Genomic DNA, 17,736 nt, shown 5'->3' with positions numbered 1-17,736 from the left:
TTTGAAGGCGCTTGATTAAGGTCTTTACTTGCCTATCGAAAAAAACGTCGCACGGTTGGCAAAGCGGAGTACATTACGGGGGTATGACTTTAGTAGGCCGTAGAGGTCTTCGGGATCCCTTCATTTTTTTTTTATTGATTATTTTGTTTGCTCGTTCCTTTTTTTTAAGCTAAGCGTTTGTGTTTGGGATCGCGAGGACAAACTTTCGCAGTATTGTCATTATTTTTATTTTTATTTTTTTTTTGTATTATCGCTATTTTGAAATATATTGTTTAATTGTATTGCTGCTTTGTGAAGTAACTTGTCGACGTACGTGTGGCGTATCTCTCTCTACCCAAAAACTACCCCTCCCCTCTCCGCGGTACTAAGCTACCGAGCATATGGTCGCGGTATATCGTATTACCGATTTCGAGGCGTGTTGATCACGCCAGGCGCCCAACGAATTTCGCGGTATTATTTCAGATTCAGGGGACATCGTGGACGCCGAATTGTTGTGCATGTGGTAAGTTCTCGGTCATCTTCTCCGAGTGACCGAGGAGCGGAAAAATCCACGTCACAATATATATAAATGGCATAATTTTTTTCGCTAAAAATTTCAGAGGATATCCCTATTTTAGTGTTCAAAAACGTGTGCAAATTTCAGAGTGGGCCGGGATTTGGTTTTGAAGCTATGAATTTTTTGAACACTAAGAGAGGGATATCCTCTGAAATTTTTAGTGAAAAAAATTATGCCGGTTTTGAGTAATCTCAAAAACTAATATTCTTTTGAGTTTTTAAGAGCTTTCAGCGGCCTTCATAAATTTTTGCATATTTTCCCGTTAAATTTCACTTAAGACAGAAACTTTTTTACCTAAACATTTTTTTATATGATCAATAGTTTACGAGCTGTAGTTAATTAAAATTGGGACATTCTCGTAATTTGCATAATCTATATGGGCTGGTTAGCTCTGAACGGCATCAAATAAAAATCTGAAAAAAATCAAACATACTCTTAACGACTATTCAAAAGATTTCACGAAGTTTAGAACGATTCTGAGGGGCTCAGGCTTTTAGTCAGGTCGATTTGACGTGGAATGACCCATATATTTAGCTAATTTATAAGTTGGTGCGCCAATATTAGAAACTATTGGACGATACGGAACATTTTGTTTATGAATTTTTGGTAAGAAATAAATTTTTGGAGATAGGGAGCAATGAGTTTTTAAGCTTTTACTAGTGTGAGTTGAAATAATATTTTCTTTGAGCCAATTCTTAATTGAGTTGTTATTTTTCCTTTTTATGCTATTAGTTGGATCTGTTTTAAGTACTTTACAAGTATTTTTATCATTGAGCATGTTATTGGTCCTGTTTTGGAAATCTACTGTGTTTACGATTACTGTTTTATTACCTTTGTTACGTCCTGGGGCGAACGAGCGAGAGCAGCCTGTCTCAATCTGGAACTTGTTGTGGGTCGTGCCAACTATCACTATGGGTGACTTCAAATAATTCAGTCTACACACACACTTTAGTTGAGAATACACATTTATGAGAAAATAGTACGTTTGATAACTGATTTTAGAGATGTCGGAAGATGAGTGTTCTAACGGAATGATCGTTTAATAACTGGTTTTCGAGGTATGCAATGGCCTGACGTCCAAATTGGTTCTGTCGTGTTTGATGTCTCAAGTGATTCTGATTTTCAACTTCTAGTTCGAAAAGGATCTTGCATAGTGGGAGGTCTGGAAGAGACTCCTGGTTGGTTTTTGGATACGTCAGTGCAAGACGATTGGTCTTGAAGAGGCCAATCGGTGCAATGCTGACAAGATAGTTAGTTGCAAGAATGCAATTTGAATTCTCAGAATGATACTTTGTGAACTGCTCCTCTTGTTTTCTTTCACGTTCCTTAAGTTTGGTTAGTGAGAGTTCGCGAGCCGAGTTGAAATTAAAGATATAAAACAAAGAAATAAAAGTGTTACATGAACGATTGTTGGTCCGAGACCATTACACACCAAGATGATAACTAAATCTATATCTATATGATTGTTAAAAGCTATGGTATAAGCATGTGTGCTCTCTTATGATAATTGCACGTCGGTAAGTTACGATACAGAGAGGGTGCAGCCGTAATTATCGGCTGGGACGTAACACCGTTATCAGCTCTGGTGACAGTTATTTCAAGATGCTCATTTAGAAATTTTTGTGTTGATTTAATGTTACTCAATTCTCTTCTTTGTGAACGATTAAGTTGTCTTTGAGAATGTGAAATAATTTTATATATGACATTGCTCTGGATAATGTCTTTGGTGGTTGTTTGTAAACTAGTGACCCCTGATTCTATGCACTGTGACGTGGATTTTTCCGCTCCTCGGTCACTCGGAGAAGATGACCGAGAACTTACCACGTGCACAATAATTCGGCGTCCACGATGTCCCCTGAACCTGAAATGATACCGCGAAATTTGTTGGGCGCCTGGCGAGATCAACACGCCTCGAAATCGGTAATACGATATACCGCGACCATATGCTCGGTAGCTCAGTACCGCGGAGAGGGGAGGGGTAATTTTTGGGTAGAGAGAGATACGCCACACGTTCGCCGACAAGTTATTTCACAAAGCAGCAATAAAATTAAACAATATAGTTCAAAATAGCGATAATACCAAAAAAAAATAAACATAATAACAATACTGCGAAAGTTTGTCCTCGCGATCCCAAACGCAAACGCTTAGCTTAAAAAAAAAGGAAAGAGCAAACAAAATAATCAATAAAAAAAATGAAGGGATCCCGACGACCTCTACGGCCTACGTGCGCTAGTCGCTATACTAATCGTGACCGCTAATTTACACACAAAAAGAAACCAAAAGCAAAATAGGACCCGACGCTCTGCTCGCGATCGTCCTCTACAGAATGGCGCTAATCGCCAACTTAATACTAACGGATTATGCAAAAAAAAACTAAACGGAAACGAGGCTCGTCGCGTCACCCGCGACTGGCCGACGCGGTCCGCGATCGGCAATAAATTAATCAAACGAAAAAGAGATGAAATTTCTCATGCCTACGGGCGCTAGTCGCCAACTTAATAATACCCTAACTCGCAAAAACCAAAAACCAGATTTGGACTCGATGCGCTGCCCGCGATCGTCCTCGACTACGACGCTAATCGTCACTTAATTATAAACCGCTAAACAAAAACGTGATCTAGATCATAATCGACGCGCTAATCGCAATCGTGATTAAATCTAGGTGATGTCTTATTTCTACGGGCGCTAGTCGCCACCTTACTGATGCACAAGAACTCGTAAACTAAACCAAAAAGACGTGACTCGACGCGCTAATCGCGACCGAATTAATAACTCTAGGAAGTTTTTCTGATCGTGCTGGTGTGTAGCGTATTATGACGCATCCGAGCTCCAGTGGTAGTCACAAAGTTCGCAACCCTTCCCGCTAAACCGAGCATCTACGCACAGTAACACGCGACCCCCCCCCCCCCCCCCCCCCGAGAGGTGACCCTTTTTACGTACGCAGACTCGACGAGACCCCGTGCAGCGGAATTTGGCCGCACTCAATTTCGAACCGAAATTGTTCCCCACTTGAAACCGTAACTCTACGCGAGACTCTACAGGGATCCACTTGACTCTACGCGTTATCGCGAAAACTCAGGCTACGGTCATCATCAAGGAGATCGGCAAACAGATTTCGAGCGCTACTCTAACTCCAAGATTAAGTGGGCCGACCGTGTATCAGTGTGCCAATCTAACTTGCGCTCGAAATATGCCCGCAACGAATTACAAGCGCTTACCGCTTCGTAGCCACCCGAGGAATTCCCCGACTCCCGTTGCAGCCATGGCACGCGATTTTCTCTTTTTTTTTTCTTTTCTCACTAAGCTCGATCCACGACCACCCACTACGCGATGTCGCCAGGACTCAAGTGACGAGTCCTGCAAATCGGAGCCGCAATTCGAACATGCCCCGAACATAGGCGCTATCCATAGTCAAAATTTCCCCGATCTAATTGGGGTTCTCGTTACGCAATTCTTACAATCTAGCGTATCGCTATCGTTGAATTCCGCTGTCGCGGGGTGTTGATTGGCTGGCCAGTCTCTGGTACCCCGTAGCTTGGCAGTGGCGTGGTGACGACTTCGCGAGGGTACCTGTCGTCAGTTGGGCGACGGAGGGGGGGGGGGCTACGGCTCGCCGGCCACCAACGGGAATCTCGTCCGCCTTGGATTCCCTCGCGGCAGAGCTCTCCGTTGACGCTCTCTCCGTAGCCTCGTGTGAGGCCCACCTTTCGTCGCGATCCGCCGCGATTGCCATCCAGTAACGTCGTTCGAATTTGCTGCCGATCCCCTGTCTGAGGCCGCATTTACTTGCCACCCAAAAAAAAAAGTAACCAAAAATCCTGAAAAGTCTTATTCGCTAGACCGACGGTGGTCCCCTCTTAGAGTCTCGGATGCGTGACTGTTGTCAGCGGGTTGCCACTCAATGCTAGGGTATGGGGACCTTATTTGATCATTCCGAAAACTTTTAATACCAACTCAAATGACGTTAGAAATAAAATCCTCAAGTATTTGTAGATACTTTAAGTTTTATACTAGATTTGGTGACAACCCTGTTTTCTAGTAGCGCACTCTACTGATAAATAAATCACTTTTAATTATGTCATTTTACAATAATGTCAGTCACAATCAATCACAATCTAAAAATGCCTCACATCTCACATGCACGGTACAGATTTTTGTTATGATTTTTTTAAGGTTATATAAAAATCACTAGTGTTTTGGTTTATTATTGTTATTATTTGAAGTGTTACCAGCCTTACCACTCGATTAAAATTAAAAATTTTTCGTTATTATTTTGGTATTGCTATCTTTCGGATGCTCAAATAAGAAAGTGGAGGGGGCAGAAAGTGGCAACCCGCTGACTGTTGTCCTGGCGCTCTTTTTCGAAATGAGCCGCGGTCTGCTCCGCGGGCTCCCTAAGTTTATGGTCCGTCTAGAGTGCGGGGAGCCGTGTGGAACGCGCAGTAAAAATGCCACGTTACAGCACAAATGATATCATCAATAGGTAACTTTGTAGGTTTGTATGAAATTCCATGCAACTAATACCATAGAAAGTGTTCAGTGTCTATTCCCTAGCGGGTAGTGTACATAGTTCCCGCATAGCCTCCGTGGCGCCACCGGCGCTCAGCCGGTGATCGCTGTCCAACCGACTCGACGTTTTATCTCTAGATTTAAGCAAGATGGCCTCAAAGGCATGTGACACAGCGAAACGTCCACGATTATAAAATAAAGAAACATTTGTTAAAAGTAAAAAAAAAAGGTGTCTCCTTCATCGAATCGACCCATCACCCAACTATCATACAGAAAGGAAAAGCAACAACTTAGTTAAGAATTGGCTTAAAGAAAACATTATTTCAACTCACACTAGTAAAAGCTTGAAAACTCATTGCTCCGTACCTCCAAAAATTTATTTCTTACCAAAAATTCATAAACAAAATATTCTGTATCGTCCAATAGTTTCTAATATTGGCGCATCAACTTATAAATTAGCTACATATATATTAATTCCGTTAAATGAAATAATAGGGAAATCTCAATTCCATGTGAAGAATTCTTGGGGTTTAGCTAATGTAATTAGAGGATTTCACCTACCGGTTATACATAAATTTATATCGTTGGATGTTACTTTACTGTTTACTAATATTCCTACACAAATAGCTTTAAGTTGCATATATGATAGAGGGGATGAGATTGGTAAACACACAAGTTTACCAAAAAAGGAATACTTAATGCGGTAGAACTCTGTTTAACATTCACACATTTTGTTTATGAGAAGGTCTTTTACCAACAAATTCAAGGTGTTGCGATGGGGTCTCCCATCAGCCCTGCCATTGCTAATCTAGTCATGAAAAAACTTGAAAACTCCACGATCCAAAGTTTAAGCTATAATTTACCTTTTTACAAGAGATATGTCGATGATATTCCTACCATTGTATACAATACACGGATAATGTGACGGACATGGTAAAAAATTTTAACCAATTTCATCCCAATTTACAATTTACTTTCGAATTACAATCCAATAATAGCATTAGCTTTTTAGATTCAAATATTATCAACATTAACAATGTGTTCAATCTTGATTGGTTTAGAAAACCCACTTGGTCTGGGAAATATTTACATTTTACATCTGATCACCCTTTAACATATAAAAAAAGCGTAGTTTCAGGATTAGTAGACAGAGGTTTAGAATTAGCTGAACCACAATTTAGGGAAAAAAACCTAAAGTTAATCAAGCACACACTCTATGATAATGGCTATCCAAAAAAGTTAATTGAAAACATCACGGCCTCCAGAATTGACATATTTTATAATAGTGGTTCACATGCAGAAAAATATGAATCATATGCCATGGCTGAAAACTGTAACAAGACCATCTCGTTACCATATGTTCAAAGATTATCTGAAAATCTAAAAGGGTTCGTGAGAAAATATAACATCAAAGTGGTACACTTGGGGACAATGAATCTGTGACGGTTAATTTTTTACAGTAGACAGTTACGTTGGTAACGCTGAGAAACCTACAGCGCCATAGTGGGCCGAGCGCGAAACAAACTCAGTCTCAATAACAAAACAAAAACAGTCTCAATAAACATAACATAACCCACGTGTATATATATCATAAGTACGTGTCAATCTAACAACTCTTTATTATTCCCGCGGTATTCTAAGGTTAGATTCGACGGTCATGGGTTATGTTACGTTTATTGAGATTAAGTTTGTTTCGCGCTTGGCCGACTATGGCGCTGTGGGTTTCTCTGTGTTGCCAACATACCTGTCTAGTATAAAAAATTAGCCGTCTCAGATTTATTGTCCCCAAGTGTAAAATTCCCATGGCACCATGTCGGTAAGAATTAGTCAGCTACTGTCGGTAATAAGATTAATGTAGGTATCACTGAGTTTCTCCACATCTTGTCGAAGATTCACAGAATCATTATATTTAACAATATTGCACATTTCTAAAATAATTCGCTTATTATAATTAGATTCCTGGTGTAAAATGCTAACATTGTCAAAATCAAAATTGTGTTATTTTTATACTCATTAATCCTTACTGACAGGTATCTACTATTTTGTCCAATTTACAGTTTTTTATAGTCTTCACAATCAATTTTATAAACTAGATTTGACTCTTTGCCTTTTGGTAGTGTATCTTTATCTGAATCAAACAAAGAATGCAAATCGTTCACACTTTAGCCTACAAATTGAACCTCAAACTTCCTAAAAGATGTATTCAACGATTCAAAAAGACCCGCTACATAAGGAGTGGCAATAAACTTATTTAAGTTGTCCTCTGGCTGAGAAATTACAGTGTTAATGTCATTGTCAGAAGTTACAATTTTGATCAAGCGTGACCTCCAATTTTTTGTTCCTTTTCTTCATCATTTTTTTTACCTTTTTATCATCTTTTGTTCATGGTAATCCGACCTTTGTACATACGAAGTTCTGTTATAAAGTTTGTATCGAGACGATCTCCGCAGTACCGGCCACACATGTTTTGCTCACGTAATTTCTACGGTTGGTATAAAAATCTAAGTTCATTAATCTAGTCGAACACACGCTAATTGTATGTCTTCATATATTATGTCATGTTTGAATTTTGTTATTCTATAGAATAAATGTTACCATGAAGAGGGCCCACAGTTAGGACCGAAACGTCGGAAAAAATCTTCTGCATTCTACTTTTTTCACCGACCTACATATCAAAGAATGTGAACTACCTATAATATCGAGATCAAGAATTCATTTAACATTAAGCTAAATTGTATATGGTGGGCATGAGTACTGTATCAGTAGTGTAAAGAGTCGATAATCAACTTAGTTTAGGAATCGCTGAGTTTCTCAACGTCTTGTCTCAATTTGACGGAACCACGGTAACCGACGATGCTGCACATTTCCAAGATAAGACGTTTGTAATAGTTTTGTTTATGATGCGAAATAGTTACATTGTCAAACTGAGGCCGAAACGTCGGAAAATATTGCGTTCTGATTTATTGACCTGCATATTCAAGAATCTTCATTGCAATTAACAATTGAGGTTAAAACTCCATCATCTTAATGAATGTGTATTTAAATTAAAGTTTTGTGTACGAATAATTATTTCAATCACCCATAGTGATAGTTGGCACGACCTGAAACATCATTCTAGATTAAGGCAAGCTGAACGAGAAATCTATACCAGCAGATCATCGAAGTTCGTCAACCTGGAAATCACAAGGTTTTTGAATCCAATTTAAGCCAAAAATCACGTAGTAAATCAAAAATTTCTCGCGACGTTCTTCTCAGAACGTAACAGGCTGACACAATAAATTTGAAATTTTATTAAGAGTACTATATCTTGACTGTATCCAGATAATTTGTTTTATAGAAATCGTAATTTTTTTACTTTGTTTGCAGTTTTTCAAATTTTTTACTACCCTAAAATTAAAAATTACTATTATCACCTTTTTTATCCTGTAATAGACACTTAGTGAATACCCAAAAAAATTTAAGTAAAAATATTTACTTGCTTCATTACAGCAAGCAATTTTCGATTTGGGTCTTCAACGACCCCAAAGTGTCAGCAACGTTATTGGGAGACGGCGTTTGCAGCTACGCTACCTGACGGCTGAAATAAGAACTAGTTCAATCGGGTCCAGCCGCGAGTCAGCTGTAAGCTGTCGAAGTGGCGTTGTATTGCAGTGACACACGCGCAGTTAAATAATATAAGTTGTAACGTGGATTTCGGTTAGGCATGCCCGTTACAAGGTACTCCCTGAACCTCGGGCGGAATTCAGGAATAAGGGTTTCGGAGATCGAGTCACGAGATAATAATAGAGAGCGCCAGAACTGGAGTCACGCATCCGAGCTTCGACGGGGACGCAATAGCGAAGTACGATTTAGATATTGCCGGCTTTTGTTTTTATGTTTTTTAGTACACCGGCCACAAGCCAGTGACCAACTCCGACGCCGAAGATATTTCGAGGCGAGGCGAAACCGCGGAGATCTTACGTGACGGATGCCGAGGCTGCGGAGGGGGAGACAACGCAGATCCCTGCAGCGCGGGAATCCAAGGCGTACGCGATTCCCGCTGGCGGCAGGCGCGCCGCAGCCTCCCCGCTTACCCCGCCTACACCTGACCAAGGCAACCGTGAGAGACCAGCTAGCGCCGAGGGAGCACCACCCCGCCCAACCCCAGGACACCAGCTGCGCGGAAGACGACATCGCGATCTAGCGTTAAGTTCTGCGCGGCGCGGCGGCGTAGCGACGACAGGTGCGCGTCAAGTTGCGCAATCTCCGAAATCGATGACAGATCGATTGTTGCGCATTCTTAGGGTGATGACGTGACGAAGGATTAGCGTGACGAGATCGGCGTTGCGGCGGATCGGCCATCTGAGATCACTCTAGTTCTGGCGACGGATCAGAGAGGTATCGTGGAGTTTGCTAGTTGCGGGTTTTGATAGTTGCGCGAAAAAGTTCCGGTGTATTGCGAAGACGATGGCCGTTGAGAATCACGAGGGGGTTGGTGACTTCATTTTCTGGATGTGGAGCGGTAAGCGCTGCTAATCTTCTTGCCATCGAATTTCGAGCGTAATTGAGCGAGGGCTTATCCGAAAAGAGATAGCCGTTTTGGTAATTTGCGTGTCGGAAAATACTCGAAATTCGTTTGCCGATTCTCTCGTCTGGTGACTATAGCCTGAGTTGCGCGGAATAACGTAGAGCCAATTTTAAGTGACCGAGTTGGTCGAGTAGTGTCACGGGTTTGAGTCGCGGCAAGATAACTGCAATTTGAGAGTATCCAAATTCCGTTACCCTTAGTCACGTCGAATCAAGTACAATAAAGTGTAACTTCGCGTGTAGGTCGCGAGTCGGCAAAGGGGGAGCGTTCACACTCGCTAACTGCGTTCAGACGACGCGACGTGAAGAGAATCGAGTTCGGATGCGATTAGATAACAGCTTGGCGATTCCCGTGGTGACCGGCGCCATTACAAATAACGGCTAGAGATGCGAATGGCGCGACAAGTCACATTCTCTTTTGCTTGATTATTGAATTATTGTTTATTAGTAAGGTGGCGATTAGCGCCCGTAGGCTTAACGAATTTGCTAGATTTATTAACGATCGCGGTTAGCGCGTCGATTACGATTCCAGTGTAGTTTTGACCTAGTGATTTATTATTGCGTGGCGATTAGCGCCGCGGATGGTAGAGGATGGTCACGGTTAGCGCGTACGCGTCAAATTTTGTTGTTAGTTTTGAATTATTGATTATCGTTAGAGCCGCGACTAGTCGCGCTAGCGCAAGTAGGCATAAGAAGTCGTCTAGATTTAGTCACCGTTTCGTTCTTCTTTTCTGTTATATTATTCTTATTTTCTTTTGTTTGTTAACCCTAAGTAGTTGAATATGAATCGCGAATAGCGAATTACGAATTAATATTTCTATTGTCTAGTTTTTCGAATCGCGAAGAGCGACTGTGGCGGTAGTATTTCTCGTTTGCATTTGGAGTCGCATTGAGCGACGTTTGAATAATTATTTTTTTTGTATATTTTTTTTTTGTTTGTATTATCGTTGGAAAAAAATATATTAGTTGATTTTATCATTGCTTCGTAAAATAACGTGTTGACGTACGTATTTTGTAGCTCTCTCTCTACCCAAAAATTACCCCTCCCCTCTTCGCGGTACTGAGCTGCCGAGTGTATCGTCGCGACGTAGCGCATCAACGATTTCGAGGCGTGTTTATCACGCCAGGCGACCAACAAATTTCGCGATATTGTTTTTAGGTCCAGGATACCGCGCGGACGCCGATTCATTGTGCACGCGGTAAGTTCTCGGTCATTTGCTCCGAGTGACCGAAGTGCAGGAAAAATCCACGTCACAAAGTTTAACAATTTCGAACGAAAATTTAACTAAATAATATGGAAGATAGTTCAGGAGCAAGATTTTCTCCAAAGAAAACAAAAAGTAAAACGTATTGTTGCGTTTTTGGGTGTGATAGTAAATCACGCAATGAACCCACTTTACGTTTTCACTATTTCCCAGAAGCGGGTAAAAATTTTACGAAAAAAGAAACCGCTTTCGGAGAATATGAAAACATTGATTGTAGACAAATTCTGAATATTGGGAAATCTATTACACCGTACATGCAGATCTCCTCCTTATACTTCAAAAGATCTGATTATATTCTACCAGGTAAGTTCCTGTATTTTGCTACTGTCTCGATTAAACCGCATACATACATAAATACTCTATATTATGAATTAACATTTGTAAAAAATCCTAAGACGAAAAATGATTTCACCGATACGATTGTTATTCTTTAGATTTTGGATACAAGGGAAAAAGATGTTTGAAAAATAATGGAGTGCCCTCCTGTAATTAGCCAAAAACCTCTGCTGAGAAGAAATCTAATGCATCTGGAGACAGAAGAAGAGGTGAAAGAACAGAGAAAAGAATACGAAGGGAAAACCGAGTTAAAGTAGCAGCTGAATCTAATGTAATATCAGGAACAGCTGCTGTTAAAAGTCGTGTGAAAGATTTAACTGACAGCAATGACGTACCTGATCAAATGTGTCCAATTTTCTCTGGAAAACAATATCCAACAATTGCGAAAAAGTTTGTAGATGTTGGTGTACAAGTCAAAAGTGGAGATTTAAGAGCAGATTGTTGTGATATAATCACAACTGAGCAGGAGCTCAATACGTTGGCTGGAATCGCGAATTTGGATCTTTCGCATGTTGTGAAGCTAGCGTATCCAAAGTATATTCTTCAACGATCCAATAATTGAAACAAAATCATTATGACTTTTAGGAAATTGAAACATAACTTGTCTTATGCGATTTGTGCCATCTTGTTCAAATACTCATAACAATCTAGATGTATAAAAGTTATTCTTCAAACGATTGATATTTTATGCAATTGCTTGAAAGAAGGAATACCTTTTCCAAGTAGGGAAGAAATTTTAAAAAATATCCCTGCATGCTTCAATGATGTCTCCGACACACGTGAGAATTGTGATAGATTGTACAGAAATACTCATTCGAAGACCGACCAATTTCTGTTGTCAGATAGCAGCCTGTTCTCGGTACAAATCACAAATACCATCAAATTCATGACAGGGGCCATTCATTAATTACGTAAGGGTTCCAAGCGGGAGGGGGGGTTAAAAAATCTTTACATGCCCTTATCTTGGGGGTGGGGGACTTATTCTTACGTAATATTTTATATGTCGAAATTTATCATTAGAAATCTACTTCCATTTCGATGCCGAATGGCCTTTTTTCATTCTATAATATACAATTGGATTTACACCTGATTTTCAAATATTTTATTGCTTATTAAAATTTTAAATTCTTAAACAGGGTGTGTACTGATCCTGGAAAACCGGGAGGTCAGGGAAAGGTGCAGGGAGTTTCAGAATTGTAGTAAAAAAAAACCAGGAAATTTCCGGAAATGCAGTAGAACTCGCTTATAGCGAAACTCAGACTACACATAGTTCATGCACGTATTACACAGAGTTCGTTCCGATATTAGCTCCTGTGGGGTATAGATACTCTGTCTCTCTCTAAGCGCTAGAGTGGGAGTAGCGGCGAAGTAGGAGAAAGCCAAGAAGGCGAGAGGGGAACATGTTGACTCTCGCGCGGCATTCACGTGTCGACGCTTGAGCCTTACACATCTCTTGTACTCTTTATATCTTTAATAAATTCCTTTGTTACTATGAATCAAAGTGTTAATTATTTGAGTACACCTTCTCATTGAACACGGCAGGAGTGGGCCTGCTATCAACTAAGTGGACAACTTCACCACCTTCAAAACCCACACTCCCAATGCTGTCAACAATCTTTTATCTCTCTTGCGCTGCCGAGTTCGTGAGTAGGTCTACCTTTGTCCTAGGGAGTTTGTAGCGCTGCCAGCTAATATCGGAACGCTCCCATAGTAATATAGATAGTAAGTTGCGGGGAATTCCCTGTATTGCGAAATGTATAGCTTGCGTTGCACTACCGCATAGTAGCGCCACGCGTCGGTGACAGAAGTAGAGACTTCCGGGGGATGTGTGATATCTAGGGAGGTGAATAAGACAACTTGACTACGTATATCAAATGACGAGCGGCAGTCGTAACTTGTTCTGAAGAAGAGAAAGTCTCGGACTAATTGATTGAAAATTGTTTAATACAAACGGTAAGTAAGAATCAAATATCAGTTTCTTTGATCTATTCACAAAGTCAATTGTCGTCTCCGTTACGTAGCAGGGGAAAGGGGGGTAGCCCCGGCCAGTTTTCTATTTCTATGTGTCTGCCACAAATTAAGGTTCAATAATTAATCGGAATCGCATGAATATCTCAACAAAGATATATTTCAACAGAATATCCGAACAAAAAAAATTATAAATTATCAACAACTTAAAAAAAAAATGTTAATTTCTGGCTTAAATTCATCCTCCGAAAAAAAGTGGCGGGTAGCTCCGGCCACTGCGATATTTAATTCCGAAATCGTTCTTTGGCTACACAACCGTCACACGTGTAGTATAAATCGCCTGGATTTATATCAACGCATTCCTCGTGAGCCCAGTCTTGACATTTGTGGCATTGGATCCAGTCCTCGTCAAATGTTTCGCCACAAATTATGCACTTGGTGTCGTTTTTTTTGGCACGCGATTTCGATTCAGCTTTTCTTTTTGTGACGTTCCTTTTTTTCATCGCGATCTTTTGCTTTTTTTCGGAACTGCTGATTTCTCAATCAGCTGAATTTGATAAGGAGATGACGTCAAAATCTCACTTCTTTAGATCTTCCTTTGAACTTAGCCATTTTGACGCTCACCTACGAAAACAAACGACATGTAATTGCAGTAAACCTTTTTTTTATGAAGTTTCGATAAGAAATAGGCCTTTGAATGAATGGCCGGAGCTCCCCCCTATAGTCACGTAGTTCATGTCATTTTTACGAATCTTTAAAAAATAAACTACTCTGTGTTTTATCACATTGTATAATTCGTACTCATTTTCGACTTATGTACCTGATATAAAAGTTTAATAAAGAGAATATAAAATTAAAAAATTGAAGAGCATCACTTCAAATCTGTCTGTAATCGTGGAAGAAGAGACCGGAAAAAATGAAATTTTTTCTCTGGAAAACCTGGAAAAGTCAGGGAAATTTATTTTCAGATTCGAGTATACACCCTGTTAAATGTATTCATTTTTATCCATTTTCAATCTTGTAAATAAAAATTATAGTACATTTTTTCCGTTTATTGATATTATTTTAATTATTCAGAAAAAGTAGATAGAATCTTACGCGTTCTAATAAAGTTCCAATGATGGTAAAACGCTGCCATTCAGCGGTATTCAGTAATTAATCAATTCAGGCAAAGTAAATCGTCGAAAATAATGCAATAATCACGACATAGATCATTGGAACGGGGGCTAATCCAAAAGTTCTGGCACTTCTGGTTTTTTTGTGCAAAAATCAGGTCCAACCAATGAGAACGTTTTTTTTTTTTTTTGAATCGAATAATGAGCCATTCTAATTTGCGAGCCAAATTTCGAATATTTCAATTTAAGGGATCAAAAAATGAATGCAGCAGGATTCAAATTTTTGTGTCATTTCCAATTTCTTTTTTCTTTTAGCTTATTGGGTAAATCAGAATTGATTGCGTTGTTTACTCAAATAAAGACGTCAGTTCTGGTAATTGACATGTACACAATATGACTCGACTTTGGTTTCGGAGAACTTGAGAACTTCCTCATTCCATCAAATGAAACTTGAACATGATCATGCCAGTGTTTCATTTTTGCAACTATTTTGGCCAAATTGAAGTTACGTGATCGATGCCACGTCAGGTAATATTTAAAATTTGTCATTACGCCCAGCTAGAAATCTTAATAAAAGAACGGATAGTAATAAGAGCAACGGCTACTGCAATGAGCGGGGGCATTAAATACTGGTACTGAGAGGGATAGCCAATTCCAGTGACTGCCAGCGCTGTCCATCCTAGTATTCGGATTACAATCGCAATTGCTTGTGAATAATAATCAGGTGTGCTGGGAGGAATCCATTTGATGCCTGTCGAACCACAAGTAACTAATATTATCCAGCAAGCCATCAGGAGAGGGTCTTCTGTGCTCAATTTGACACTGAATCTGAAAAAAGTTACAACTTGAATGTAGTGCAAATAATATAATGTCACAATTTAGATTTCACTGAAGGGTAATATACTCATCAATTTTGGTGCACATAAAATTTCAAGATTATGTAGGATTACAAATATTTCATATTATTCTAGGGATTTCATAAGATTATTTCAATAAACTTGGAAAGATTTTACATCATTGGAAAGGTTTCACGCATTCCAAAAGATCGTAGGTGTTTTGTACGATTTCATTAGATTGCAATAATTTAGTGTCGTTTCCGGAGATCTCGAAGAATTGAAACGAATTTCATAAAATTACAAATGATTTTGCTGGATTGTGAATTCCGGTTTTCAAGGATGGTTAGTTTTTCAATTTATATGGCGTGGATGTTTCTCCCGAGATGAACATTTTGCATTGAGAACAAATTCATGAACGAACAAAAAATTATTTATTTCGTTTATCATACTCTAAATGACCCTTCGGTTGCATTTAACACTGCCCAATTATCCCGTGGACAAATTGATTTGTCGATTTGCAAGAATTATCGTTTATTCGAGAAATATTATTACCAGAGAAATGACGCAAGCTTTTTGTTACTTATTGTGTACAACAAATATTGACTCATTTTCATGTCTCATTTCATAATTTTACGTGGGATATAAAACAGAAAAAAAAAAAGGGTGCCACTATTAGTCGTTTCTGCGACTAAAAGAGTGAAACGGCAAAAAAAAAGTACGTAAACGAATATGTGTCTTATATTCTTTGATATACTGCACATACATAGACGTAAAGGAATAGATGGAGCATGGACCTCCGCTAAAACCGTGGAGTCCAGCGAATAAGGAGGAAAAGAAAGAAACCATTTACGTTCTGGCGTTCTCGCTCTGTCCGCGCACGCGTACTACTTTTGTTTTTAGTAATATGACGACCGTTTCATTTAACAGTGAATTGAGGACGCTATGATCCATTGTAAATAATTCTCACGAATCTCAGAATGGTGAAATCTTTAATATTCAATATCGAATACCGGCACCAATAGGCCGGTAATTACCACTGCAGTTCAGGCTCATATCAGTAGTCACCACTGCGGTCACAATTGGGCCGGTAATTGTTATTGAGGTCATCATTACGGCCGGTAATTATCATTGCGGTTATAATTGGGTGGCTAATTATCATTACGGTTACAATTGGGTCGGTAATTATCATTGCAGTTACAATTGGGTCGGTAATTAGCACTGCGGTTACCATTGCGGCCGCTAACTCACACGTATACACTTACGCAAACACATCGGATACCGACGTATATTAACTACTAATGTTGACGCTTCCAGTGATGAATGACCATGGTTTTATTTTTTTTTTCTCAATACTGTCTAGAAGCTTTCCAGCGAATTATGAATAAAAAATACAGAGGAATTTTCCCTAGAGAATTAAAATCGTCCGCAATAGCACCAAACTTCTTTTTAACAAAGGCATAAACCTATGGCTGCCAAACCTTCCTGAATTTCCTGCCTCATATAAAAACAATTTTAAATGGTATACTAATGTTGACGGAAGTCCAGGCATCACTAAATAAGCTTAGAATGCTGTTTAACAGAAGTGAATTGAAAGTAAAAGAGCAGGAAAAATTTTAATTTATTTTGAGAATCGATAAAATGTCAATAAAAAAGAAACTGAATTTAGTGGGAAACAATTCAGTGATTTATGACGTGGGAACAAACGTCAATAGTGGTGACCTCCCGCTAACTTCTTATGCTCTAATCTTTTCGCCCGTGTGTCTCAATGGCCACTGAAATGTTTCAATTGCCTATCATTTAATTAAAGGTATCACAAGGGCTGAACGAACTAAAGTACTGCGTCAATGTTGACTTGAATTGCATGATACTGAAGCTGAATTAATTGGCTCAATAGTACATCTGCACCGAGTAAGATTGCGATACTCAATGCCATGGATGCAGATCTCAGTTTTATTAGCTTGAAATATTTCTTTTCAAACTCAGCCACAAACAAGTGAATACACATTCTTTGGGATGCCTATCACATAATAAAGCTCGTAAGAAACGCATTTGCAAATCTGCATATATGTGTATTAAAAGACGACAAAGATGATAATATAAACTGGGTACATCTAGAACGATTGGTCAAACTTCAGCAAAAAAGAAGGCCTGTACGTCGCTATTAAGTTTCAGCAACTGCATCTTTGATTTGAAAAAGGCAAATGAAGGTTTCTCTCGTAGTTCAAGGTTTGAGCACAAATATGGCCAATGTTTTGACTTTTTTTGCAAAGACTTGCAACTTACTGAATTCGAAAACTCCACCGCTACGTCGCATTTTTGTGTACCTAACAGTAGCATTTTTGACATGTTGAATACTAGAAATTTGATATGGAAAAATCTCACACAAGTGTTTGTACGTAGAGAAAATTTAGAAGAAGTTCGAAACAACATTTCTGGTTTCATTAAGTATTTAAAAACGTTCCAAGGACCAGACGGGCCAATATCATTTTCGAACAGAAAAACACATTTTCTTGGATTGTTTGTATGTTTACCAAGTATTGTTGAAATTAGTTAAATACTACTTCAACGTGAAAACATGCGATATT

The 17,736-nt window shown here is 39.3% G+C and overlaps 1 protein-coding gene across 5 annotated transcripts in view; it reads right to left on the bottom strand.

Moving 5' to 3' along the window:
• Positions 1-12,364: 12,364 nt before the first annotated feature.
• The window catches only part of LOC107225884 (GPI inositol-deacylase), a 223,323-nt gene continuing 217,951 nt past the window's right edge, over positions 12,365-17,736 (bottom strand). For 2 of the 5 annotated variants that reach the window (XM_046734979.1, XM_046734978.1), the window contains exon 9: positions 14,428-15,143. In XM_046734979.1, the coding sequence (XP_046590935.1) occupies positions 14,864-15,143 (280 nt within the window). In that variant the 3' untranslated portion in view covers positions 14,428-14,863. Of the gene's footprint in view, positions 13,825-14,020; positions 15,144-17,736 lie in introns of those variants that run through there. The other 3 variants (XM_046734977.1, XR_006903466.1, XR_006903467.1) reach the window with 3 other exon arrangements.

This window comes from Neodiprion lecontei, chromosome 3, assembly GCF_021901455.1.
Source record: "Neodiprion lecontei isolate iyNeoLeco1 chromosome 3, iyNeoLeco1.1, whole genome shotgun sequence".
In the NCBI taxonomy this organism is placed as follows: Eukaryota; Metazoa; Arthropoda; class Insecta; order Hymenoptera; family Diprionidae; genus Neodiprion; species Neodiprion lecontei.
The sequence above is the reverse complement of the archived record's forward strand: the minus strand, read 5'-3'. Positions and strand labels throughout refer to the sequence as shown.